The sequence below is a fragment of the Mustela erminea genome, chromosome 19, assembly GCF_009829155.1.
Source record: "Mustela erminea isolate mMusErm1 chromosome 19, mMusErm1.Pri, whole genome shotgun sequence".
NCBI lineage: Eukaryota > Metazoa > Chordata > Mammalia > Carnivora > Mustelidae > Mustela > Mustela erminea.
The window spans coordinates 5,263,979-5,275,920 of NC_045632.1; the positions used below are offsets into that span (position 1 = coordinate 5,263,979).

Below are 11,942 nucleotides of genomic sequence, written 5' to 3' on the forward strand. Positions count from 1 at the left end.
CTAAGTGATCCTGAAGGCTTTCTCTGTTGTAGCAGGAAGGAGGGATGTTATGGGGAATGTTCTGGCTGACTGAGAACCCTCACTGCCCAGCCCTGGCAGAGGAGGTCAGTGGCGGGTATTCTAACAGGGACAAAGAAGGGCATCCTTCCTGACTGTGGTAGGCTGACATTCCCCCAAATATGAATGCTGTAATCCCCTGAAACCTGGGAATCTGTTACTTCATATGATAAGCCGGACTTTGCAGATGCAATTAAATTCAGGGTTTTGAGATGGGGAGATGATCTGGGATTATCCAGGGGACCAATGTAATCCCTAGAATACCTGTAAGAGGAAGATGGGGGCCGAGTGGCTGGCTGGTTAGTTCAGCTGGGTAGAATATGACACAACACCACCGTTGTGGGCTTGCTCCCCACACAGGCTGAGAAAAATATTCGTTCTTAATGCTTAATAAAAATTAACTTAAAAAAATAAGAGGGAGGTGGGAAGATCAGAGTCAGAGAGAGATTTGAGGTTGGATGGCCGTACGCACACAGAGGTCAGAAGGGAGAGAAGCAGCTGTGTTGCTGGCTTTGAAGCTGGAGGAAGGGGCCATGACAATGCACACAGCTTCCAGAAGCCAGAAAAAGCAGGAGAACGGATTCTCCCCTCGAGCCTTAAGAAAGAACCAAAGCTGTGGACCATTTTAGATGTCTGACTTCCAGAAGTGTAAGATCAAAAATCTGTGTGGTTTCGAGCTGCTGAGTTCATGGTTGAATTACAGCAGCAGTGGGAAATGAATGAGTGATCCGGGGCCGTGGGTGGCGGCCACCGAAGCAGGACCCTGGGACACGTGGGGAAAACCCTGTGGGAATTTTCCCAGAGTCCGGAGGACACAGACTAGCTGGACCTTGGAGTGTTTAAGCAGGACTTCATGGTAGAGCTAGGAGACACTCTTATTTTTTCTTTTTTAAGATTTTTATCTATTCATTAGAGAGAGACAGAAAGAGCACAGGCAGGGGGAGAGGGAGAAGCAGACTCCCCGCTGAGCTGGGAGCCCAGTGTGGGTCTTGATCTCAAGACCCTGAGATCATGACCTGAGCTAAAGGCAGAAGCTTAACCAAATGAGCCACCCAGCAACCCCTGGCCCCCGCCACCATCAAAGACTTTTCAGTAGGACCCAGTGAATATTAGAGCAGTGTTCTGACAGGTGTGGCAGTGACAGTTGATGGGACATTGTACCAGGACTGAAGACACCCAGAGGAGACAGATACCCGGAGAGGGGTAAAGAAGGAGCTGAAGGAAAGGCAGGCAAAATGTGAGTGTTATGGAAGCCTCAGGGACAATGTCCTAGCGTCCCGGGAGCACTGTGGCAGGAACCCAGGGCATGTCCCTTATGGCATTATTTAGGGATATAGACTATAGAGAAGATCCCTTGTGTGGGGTGGGTGGAGGTTTCTTAACCAGTAGAGTAGGACTCAGGGACCTAAAGAGGACACACATAGCAAGAACTCAGAGCCCCTTTTCAGTGCGGTCCCCAGGCCCTTGAGGGTGGTTCCCTCTTGGGTGAGGGAGCAACAATCTAGCTGATGAGGAGGTATGGGAAAGGCCTGATGGCAAGTCCCTGAGATATGTGGGAGGGTTGCTGCTGGTAGGAACGTTGTAGCAGGAGACAAGGGCCTGGGGCTGAGGCCCGTCTGGGGTCACACCAGGGAGAACGTTCAGGACTGGCTTAGCAGGATCCCAGGGGTGGGGTGGCCAATTCCAAGAATGAGATTAGCAGAAGCTGTTGCAGACATTATGTCAGGGCCTCAGGATTCTATCAGGGGACCCAAAGGGCATGGGGGTGGGGACCTGAGATATCAGAGTCCCGGGGCCAAGGAGAGGCCTCTGGCCAGGGTCCTACAGGACATGTGGGTGATGGTTTCCAGGCTCCAAGGGAAAGTAAAGCAGGTTCCTGGGGCGCACTGTCACAAGACATTGGCCCTTTTATACCAGGGTCCAAGGAACATCACAAGAAGGACCTGAAGCCTTTATTTTATTATTCACTTTGCTTGTTTTTGGTCTTGAGGTCTCTAAAATGAGAGCCCCAGAGTGGCTGGAACGGTCCCCTAGAGACATAGCCAGATCCCTAGGGACGCAGGGGGACAGCTGGGCCTGGCAGTTTCCTTGGAGGCTTTGAGGAGAAAACAGAGGGTGCTGTAACAGGATTTGTGGGGGCATGAACACAGGATCCTTCAGCACCATTAGAGGCCCCGAGGGTGGATCTTAGTGGACATTCTAACAGGACCAAGGAGAGGAACGAAAAGAAATCCAGAGCTAAGCTGAATACAGATGGACCATGTGTCACGGTTAACTTCGTGTGTCAACTTGGCAGGGTCCGGGCCCCAGCTGTTGGGTCAAACATTACTCTGGAGGTTTCTATGAGGATGTTTTGGGATGAGACTTCCACTAAAGTCCGGGCATTTGGAGGAAAGCAGACTGCCCTTCCAGAACGTGGGTGGGCTGCAGCCCATCGACTGGAGGCCTAAGAGAAGGACAAAACGGAGCTCCCCCAGGCGGGCAGACTGCCTTCAGACTTTCCCGAGCAAGATCCACTCTCCCTGCTTCTCCAGCCTGCTGCTGTGGGACCCGCAACTCCTTCCCGAGTCCCCAGGCTGCCAGTCACCCCCTATCATATTTTAGACTTGCTAAGCCAGCATGGTCACAAGAGCCAATCCCTTAAAATAAGTCTCTTTCTATGTATGCACAACATTCCAATGTAATGAAGGCAGGGCGGCCGCGGTGTGGGCAGGGGGCGGGGGACTGGAGGGGGCCTCGACAGACAGCAATGTATCTTGGGACTATGTTATTGACGCTGAATCCAGAAGATACTAAAGAAGTGTAAAGGCATTTTAAGGGGACACTTAGGGGACGGGTTCCAAGGAGGAAATTTAGAAGAGGTCTGGGGAACATTCACCGAAGCAAGAGCTGGTGAAGGGGTGGGAGGTGGGGGTGGTTGGACAAGGAGGTAAGAAGAGGACCCCCTGAAACTCCCAAGTCTGGACTCGGACAGTGTCAGGCTCTCAGCTGTGTCATGAATTTGCTGGGTGGCTCCCACCACAAAATAACAAACAGGGAGCAACCGAGAAAGACCAAAAGGAAAAGAAACAAAGAAAAAAAGTTTTCAAGAGCAAGGCAGAGACAATACTCAGAGGCTGGGCCCCTGGCCTGGGGTGTGCCCTCCAGCTGGGGGGCGGGGTTGGATATTCCCGAAGTCAGGGAGCAGTCTCCGGACAGGATGTGAGAGAGGAACTGGGGTCTCCAGTCACGGGAGCCAGCTCGGGCTGCAGGCTGGAAGGGAACTTCGCTTGCTGTGAGCAGAGCTGGGGCCCAGGCCGAGGGAGGACGGGCTGCGGTGGGGACTCATGGATCTGAGGAAGGAGTGGTTTGGGGTCCTGCTCTCCGGGTCTGAGGGAGGAGGGTGCCAGGGGCTGGAGTGGGCGGTGGGAGGGGGCCTGGACACCTCGGTCTGAGAGAGGAGAGGACTGGGGACTTGGACTTCCGGGTCTGGGGAAGCAGTGGCTGAGGGGCCTGGACTCCTGGGTCTGGGGAAGGAGGCGGCTGGGGGTCTGGACTCCCGGATCCGGATCCGAGGGAAGAGAGGCTGGGGGGCCTGGACTCCCAGGTCTGAGGGAGGAGGGGCTGGAGGCCCTGGACTCCTTGGCCTGAAGGAGGAGGGGGCTGGGGGTTTGGACTCCTGGGTCTGGGGAAGGAGGGGCCCTGGGACAGGGGCTCTCGGGTCTGAGGGAAGAGTGGCGCGGGAGTGGAGGTACCCTGGACCCCTGGGTCTGAAGGAGGAGGGGGCTGGGGACTCGGACTCCTGGGTCTGGGGAAGGAGAGGCTGGAGGCCCGGACCCCTGGGTCTCAGAAAGGAGGGATCTGGGGGTGAGGACTCCTGGCTCTGAGGGAGGAGGCGGCTGGAGGCCCTGGACCCCTGGGTCTGAGTGAGGAGGGGCTGGAGGCCCGGACCCCTGGGTCTCAGAAAGGGAGGAGCTGGGGGGCCTGAACTCCCAGGTCTGAGGGAGGAGGGGCCGAGGGCCCGCGCTCTCGGTCTGAGGAGGAGGAGCTGGGGCTCGGATTCCAGGGTCTGAGGGAGGAGGAAGAGGCGGAGCCGAGCGCTGAGCCAGAACTCTCAGCCTATCCAAGCTCTGTAATTAATTAACCCAAAAAGATCAAATGAAGGGGTGAAAGTTCGCCGGGGTGGAGGGCAGGGTGGCCAGCCGCGGTCGCGGAGCCCCGGGGCCCCCAGGCGCGGGTGCGCGTGCTGGCCGAGCCCCTCGGGAGCTGGGGGAGGAGGGGGCGGGGCGGGGGTCGGAGCAGTCACGCGCCCCCTCCCGCCCCAGGTCTCCCGCTCAGGATGTGGGTCCCCCGGCCTCGGTCCTGGGGGCTCGGTTTCCTGCTGTTCCTGCTGCCGACCGTGCGCGCAGGTGAGGGGAGGTGGCTTCGGGGTAGGAGGGAGGCGCCGGCGGCCGGGAAGGGACTAGGGAAGCGAAGCGAAATCTGAGGTTTCACTCGGACTGGCCCGACCTTCATCGAGAGTCACTTTATCGCTGTTCTTCCTCCGTGGCTGCGTCTGCGGGCCACCTGGTCGCTTCTCTCTGAGTCTGTCGCCCCCCCTCTCTGGGTCTGTTCCTGTCCTTTTTGCGTCTTCCGCTTCCACTCTGTCCCCTCCGCCCCAAGTCTGTCCTCCTTGTGGATCTGTCCTTCTCGTGGATCTGTTCTTCTCCTCTGGGAGTCTGTCCCCCACCAAGCTTGTCCCCTCTCTCTGAATGTGGCCGCAGCCCCTCTCTCTGGGTCTGTCCCTCCCCAGTCTGCCCCTTTCCTCTCTGCGTCTGTCCCATGTCCCTGTCGCCCCCAGGCTGTCTCCCACTGTCTGGTCTGTCCTTCCTCTTTGGGGTTGAGTCTTTTCTCTTTCAGGGTATTGGTCCTGCTCCCAGTCTAGGTCCTCCCCGCATCTGCTCTCTTGGCCTCTGTCTCCCTCCTGCAGAGAGCCATCTCTCGCTCCTGTACCACCTCACCGCTGTGTCCTCTCCTGCCCCTGGGGCCCCTGCCTTCTGGGTGTCCGGCTGGCTGGGTCCCCAGCAGTACCTGAGCTACAATAACCTGCGTGCCGAGGCCGAGCCATGTGGGGCTTGGGTCTGGGAAAACCAGGTCTCCTGGTATTGGGAGAAAGAGACGACCGACCTGCGGAGCAAGCAGGAGCTATTTCTTGAAGGTCTCAAAGCCTTGGGGAAAGGAGGTAAGAACCGGACCCCCGGGGTCTGAGCGTGGAGGGGCCAGGCCCCCTGCTCTTGGGTCCTGCTTACCTGTATGTGGGCACCCCAGGACCCTACACCCTGCAGGGCCTGCTGGGCTGTGAGTTGGGCCCCGACAACGCCTCGGTGCCCGTGGCCAAGTTTGCTCTGAACGGCGAGGATTTCATGACTTTCGACCCTAAGCTGGGCACCTGGGATGGGGACTGGCCTGAGACTGAGACCATTCAGAAGACGTGGATGCAGCACGCGGGGGCGGTCAGCAAGGAGAGGACCTTCCTGCTCAACTCCTGCCCCCAGCGGCTGCTGGGCCATCTGGAGAGGGGCCGTGGGAACCTGGAGTGGAAGGGTGAGCAACCTCCAGAGGGATCCCTGGTCCCCATGGAGCTCTCCGCCCCCACACCCCCATCCTTGGCCTCCTCCTCTTCCCCCAGCCTCTTTCCTGGCCTCCTGACCTCCACTCTCCCCACTGCAGCCCTCTCTGACCTGTCTCCATGTCTTTCCACACCCAGAGCTGTCCCTGCTGCTCTCCCACACACAGCCCTCCCCTGGAGCTCAGAGATTTCTGGACAGAGCCGAGTCCCTCAGCCTGGCCTGGAGTCCCCAAGGGGCAGTGGCCTCTGTCCCTCCCCTCAGCCTGCACCTGCTTGGCTCAGGCAGACACAATCACCCAGAGTTTTTTGAGCCTACATCAGCCCTCCCCTTTCTCCACCTCTGCTCTTGTCTATCTGCTCCTCTGGTGTCACAGCGAGGGAGGTTTTCCTGTGGCCCGAGAGGCTTTATGCTTGCCTCTTTTGGATCCCCATGATGCCTTGCCTGACCCTCGAGCACACACACACACACACACACAACCCCCCCCCCCCCCCCCCCCCCGCTTAAACACAGAAACGTCCCAGCTGTACTTCCGAGCATGGCCGGGGGATTCTCGGGGGCTCTTTTGTCCTCATTGTCCCCATCTTGCAATCCCAACTTCCATCCTGGTCCTTCCATCCAGAGACCATGCTCTGCCTAGCAGCCAGAGGAATGCTCTCAAACATAAATGAGTTCCTAGCCCACCACTACCTAAAACTATTAGCTTTTCTCTATTCTCACGCTACAGTGCTGCCTCTACTCTGTGGCCCACCCATCCCCGCCACTGGCTGGGCCTGGCTGTTTTCCATCACTATAATTCCACAACACCCCAGCCATGCTGGCTCTCTCTTTTCCCTTTCTTCAGCTGTCAGGTTCTTGCCCTCCTCAGGCCCTTTGCACCCGCTGTCCTGTCTGCTTACAGTTCTCTTCCTTGGAGTCCTGCCATGACTGGGTCCTCTCTGATCACCCTGGTTAAAGTGTGTCCCCATACCACCCTCATTACTGTCTCCCATGCCACTGTTTTTTGTTTTTTTAAAAAAGATTTATTTATTTATTTATTTGACAGAGATCACAAGTAGGCAGAGAAGCAGGCAGAGAGAGAGAGGGGGGGAAGCAGGTTCCCTGCTGAGCAGAGAGCCCGATGTGGGACTCGATACCAGGACCCTGGGATCATGACCTGAGCTGAAGGCAGAGGCTTTAACTCACTGAGCCATCCAGGCACCCTGTCCCATGCCACTGTTTTGTCCATTCATTCACTACAGTGTCTCTGTTTTTTCTTTTTCATTGCGGTATAACTCACCTACCTAAAGTACATTGATTATGTTTAATGGATGCCTGTGTACCAAGATCTAGAACATTTTTGGCACCTTACAAGACTTCCTTGTGTCCCATCCCATTCCATACCTCCCAAGGGCAACAGCTGACCCAATTTTTATCACCATGGTGTTGACTGATTTTGAACTTCAGATGACCTTAAGCATGAGCCCGTTTGCGTATGGTGCTATAGGCCCCAGATTAGCTATAGCAGGTAGAGCTAAACACTTTGCTCAAAGGGGTTAAGCCCATTTCAGAGTCCCACCAGCTGTGTTTGAGAACTCCAGTTGCTCCACAGGCTTGCCAGACTTTGATATCGTCTGTCTTGAGTTTGAAGCATTCCGGTTGGTATATGATGGTGTCTTACTGTGAAGCATTTTACATTTCTCTGATGATAAATGAGCATCATATACATGATTTGGCAAAATCGGACAAAATCAGAACAGTGAGAGGGGTGCCTGGGTGGCTCAGTTGGTGAAGCCTCTGGCTCTTGGTTTCAGATTGGGTTGTGATCTCGGGGTCATGGGATCGAGCCCTGCACTGGGCTCTGTGCTCAGCAGGGAGTCTGCTTGGGATTCTCTCTCTCCCTCCCTCTCCCCCTTCCCTCTTCAAATAAATAAATCTTTTAAAAAATTCAAGTCAGCAAGTTGATGACTAGTGACGGGGAACTTCTTCATGTTATTGACAGTGGAGTGTCCACTCTTTTGGAGTGGCTGTGTGAGAGTTTTTGCCCATTGTTTAATTGGAATTTTTTTTTTAATTGGAATTTTTATCTCTTTTTCTTATTAGAGTTCCTGATGTATTCTGGATATGAATCTTTTGGCTAGGTCAGATGGTTCTATTGGAAATAACTTCTCCTGCTGTGCAGCTTGTCTTTTCACCCTCTTGATGAAACATTTTTTTTTTAAAAAGATTTTATTTATTTATTTGACAGAGAGAAATCACAAGTAGATGGAGAGGCAGGCAGAGAGAGAGAGAGAGGGAAGCAGGCTCCCTGCTGAGCAGAGAGCCCGATGTGGGGCTCGATCCCAGGACCCTGGGACCATGACCTGAGCCGAAGGCAGCGGCTTAACCCTCTGAGCCACCCAGGCGCCCCCTTGATGAAACATTTTTTAAAAAAGATTTTATTTATTGATTTGACAGACAGAGATCACAAGTAGGCAGAAAGGCAGGCAGAGAGAGAGAGTTGGGAGGGAGCAGACTCCCTGCGGAGCAGAGAGCCCAGTGTGGGGCTTGATCCCAGGATCCTAGGATCATGACCTGAGCTGAAGGCAGAGGCTTTAACCCACTGAGCCACCCAGGTGCCCTTGATGAAACAATTTTAATGAAGAGCAACCCATCCATCTTTTCTCTATAGCTTTTATGTGTGTTCTCTTCAGGAAATCTTTCCTCTCCCAAAGCTATGAAGGTTCTAGGTCTTTTAGAAGCTTGGTTGATAAGTAACTTTTACATGTAACTGTGATCCGTCTTGAGGTAATTGCGTGTGAGGGTGTGAGGTAAGGGTTCTAGGTTCATTTGTCCGTCGAGGATCTCCAGTTGACCCAGCATCATTTGTTGCAAGACCACCTTCCTGTCTCCTCCATGGAATTACAGGGATGCCTTTTCCCTAAATTAGGTGTAGATATGCTACTTGTTTTTGTTTGTTTATTTGTTTGTTTGTTTTAAGAATTCACCAATGAGGGGCGCCTGGGTGGGTCAGTGGGTTAAAGCCTCTGCCTTTGGCTCCGGTGATGATCCCAGGGTCCTGGGATCAAGCCCCGCATCAGGCTCTCTGCTTGGCAGGGAACCTGCTTCCTCCTCTCTCTCTGCCTGCCTGTCTGCCTACTTGTGATCACTGTCTTTCAAATAAATAAATAAAATCTTAAAAAAAAAAAAAAAAAGAATTCACCAATGATGTCACCTGGGCCTGGACTTTTATTGTTGGAAAGTTTTTAAGTTATGGGTTAAAATTATTCAATCATTATAGGACTACTCAAGTTTTTTTTATTTCTTCTGCGTCAGTTTTGGAAGGTTGCATTTCCTAGGAATTTGTCCAGTTCATTTCAATTTCAAATGCACTGGTATGACGGTTTTCATAACGTCTGCTTACTATCCTTTAATGACCGTAGGATCTGTCTTATTTTCTCTCATCACAACACTTTCACGGTCTGTTTCCTTTTCATTTATTTGGACACAAATATTTATCTCTCTTCCCTCATTAGAACATGAGCTCCACGAAGACAGGGACTTTTGCTTAAAAAGATTTTATTTATTTTTTTGAGACAGACACAGAAGGAGAAAGAGAGAGAGCACTAATGGGGGAGAGAGGGAGAAGCAGATTGCCTGCCAAACAGGGAGCTGGACACAGGACTCAATCCCAGGACCCTGGGATCATGACCTGAGCTGAAGGCAGATGCTAAACTGACTGAGCCACTCAGGCACCCCAAGACAGGGACCTTTGTCTGTCTTTACTGCTGTGTCCTGGGTGCCTAGAAGAGTGTCTGGCACTGAACATGGTTGATGTTCAGTGTGTGTCTGTTGTAGGAAGGAATGGATGAGTGGTGGATATCCTCACTGTGGATAGGTGGGGGTCCCATCCCCTCATGAATGTCCCTTCACCTTTGCCACTCTGTCCTCCAGGCTCAGCACAGTGTGGGGGACAGGGCGGGGCCTGCTGGCTATGGTGGAAGGAATGGAGGCTTCTGTACGTCCTCCCCCGGCCCTCCCAGGTCTGGCGCTAGGGGTTCATGGGCTCAGGGCTTAGGTCTATCTGCCTGTTTGTCCGCAGAGCCACCCTCCATGCGCCTGAAGGCCCGACCTGGGAGCCCTGGCTTTTCTGTGCTCACCTGCAGTGCCTTCTCCTTCTATCCCCCGGAGCTACAACTGCGGTTCCTCCGGAACGGGCTGGCTGTGGGCTCCGGAGAAGGTGACTTTGGCCCCAATGGTGACGGCTCCTTCCATGCCTGGTCTTCATTGACGGTCAAAAGTGGTGACGAGCACCACTACCGCTGCGTGGTGCAGCACGCTGGGCTGCCGCAGCCCCTCACCGTGGAGCTGGGTAAGGTCCCGGGGAGGCCTGATACTCTCTGTCTCTGGCTGCCTTGCAACCGCCTTCTGCCCCACTGTTGCCGGTCTGCCTTCCCTGCTGCTGCTGCTAGTCTGACCATTCATTGTCTGCTGCTGCCAGTTGTCCCTCAGCCATAGCCAGTCCTCTGTGAATCTGATGGGCTACTGCTCTGTGACCGCCCTTCCTCTCTCCTAGTCAGAATACCATGCACCCTGCTGCTCTGGGTCCCTTGGCCAGTGGGACTGGGACCCATCTTGACTCTTCTATGCAAAGCGGGGGCGTTCTGCACAGACCTAGAACATCAGCTGACCGGCGTTCCCTCTGTCCACACCCTCTCCCCAAAAACCTGATGCTGTGATCTCTGTGGTTGGGAGGGACTGAGAATCCCCAGGCTCTGGCCCTGGCTCAGATGGGCCGGAGGGTTCCCTCTGCATCTCACATCATTCTCTGGCTGCAGAATCACCAGCCAGATCCTCCGTGCCCGTGATTGGAATCGTTGTTGGCTTCCTACTGCTCATGGCAGTGGCCGCAGGAGGAGCTCTGCTGTGGAGGAGGATGAGAAAGGGGCTTCCAGGTGTGGAGCAGGAAGAGGGAAAGAACTCAGAGAGGGACAGACCTGGAGTGGGGGCGGGGGGGCCCACGGATCTAGACAGAAAGGAACAGGGACACGGGAGGTAGTGGGATGGGAGGGAGGAAACAGAGGCTCTGAGGGGGGACAGAAACCTGTGGAGTAGGACAGAGACTGGGAAAGAAAGACAGACACACGTGGGGGAGGGGCAGTCAGGAACCCCAGGGGATTTCAGAGATTCTGATGACCTCCCCCACCCACTTCCTCTTCCCTCAGCCCCTTGGATGTCTCTCCGTGGGGACGATGATGTTGGGGCCCTCCTGCCTGCTCCCGGCGTGCCCAAGGATGCCGATTCATAGCACATAAATGCATTCTCAGCCGCTGATATCACCCTCCATCCTGGCTACCACCAGCTAATGTAGTCAGGCCCCCTTCATGCTGTGAGACCTCCTGGAATCCTGGTATTTCTGAGCCGCCAGAAAGAGTCCTGGGCCCAATGATCTTCTGGATTTCGCCTCTTGTGTGATCTGCCTCAGTTTCCCCTCCTGATGATCATGGCTCTTTTCCACCTCCACATATAAACACGAGTTTGGGCCCGAATTATTGTGTTCTTATCATTTCGACTTTTGGGGTGGGGGTGAGGTTAGGAGAACACGTGTGTGTGTCGTAGGGGGGTAGGGATAAAGAACATAAGCCCTGGGCTTCATATCTCTCCGGAGGCAGTTGCCAGTTGTGGAATATGCCAATTTTATATACCAAGTCACATCTTTTCACTCATAAGTTTCACCAATATTTACCAAATGCCGACACTGTGCCACACATTTTGAGGAATTCTTGGCTGGAGTCGGACCTGTCACCTTGGGTGGAGCGAAAGAGAAGCATTGTTCCCTCTTTGAGGGAAGGGGATGCCTCCTCCGGCCCCTTGGTTCCCTTCTTTCTTAAACCGTGCTCACAAAGGAAAAGATAAAAATACACCTCCGGGGGCGCCTGGGTGGCTCAGCGGGTTAAGCCGCTGCCTTCGGCTCAGGTCATGATCTCAGGGTCCTGGGATCGAGTCCCATATCGGGCTCTCTGCTCAGCAGGGAGCCTGCTTCCCTCTCTCTCTCTCTCTCTGCCTGCCTCTCTCTCTGTCAAATAAATAAATAAAATCTTTAAAAAAAAAAAAAAAAAATACACCTCCGGGGCGCCTGGCTTCAGTCGGAAGAGGATGCGACTCTTGATCTTGGGGTGGTGAGCTCCAGCTTCGCCCTCAGTGTAGAGAGTACTTAAATAAATAAATAAATAAACAAAACAACCCCAACCTCCAAAAAACCCCAAACCACCTCCCAAGAGGCTTGGGGAAAAAGTACCGCTGGACGTGGTCGGTGGTCTGGCTGGGCGCTGCGACGCCTGC

At 54.2% G+C, this 11,942-nt stretch overlaps 1 protein-coding gene across 4 annotated transcripts; it reads left to right on the plus strand.

The window, feature by feature from the left end:
• The first annotated feature begins 3,223 nt into the window (after positions 1-3,223).
• On the plus strand, positions 3,224-11,149 carry FCGRT (Fc fragment of IgG receptor and transporter). Of its 4 annotated transcripts, none has more exons than XM_032324918.1 (7): positions 3,224-3,331; positions 4,362-4,445; positions 5,006-5,257; positions 5,344-5,619; positions 9,703-9,972; positions 10,439-10,555; positions 10,826-11,149. In XM_032324918.1, exons 2-7 carry the CDS (start codon positions 4,376-4,378, stop codon positions 10,906-10,908), a joined length of 1,068 nt encoding a protein of 355 aa, XP_032180809.1. In that variant the 5' UTR covers positions 3,224-3,331; positions 4,362-4,375; the 3' UTR covers positions 10,909-11,149. The 4 variants fall into 4 exon arrangements, with proteins under 4 accessions (XP_032180809.1, XP_032180810.1, XP_032180813.1 ...); XM_032324919.1 differs by having other exon boundaries at positions 3,237-3,373; XM_032324922.1 differs by lacking the exon at positions 3,224-3,331 and adding an exon at positions 4,145-4,168.
• Positions 11,150-11,942: the final 793 nt, after the last annotated feature.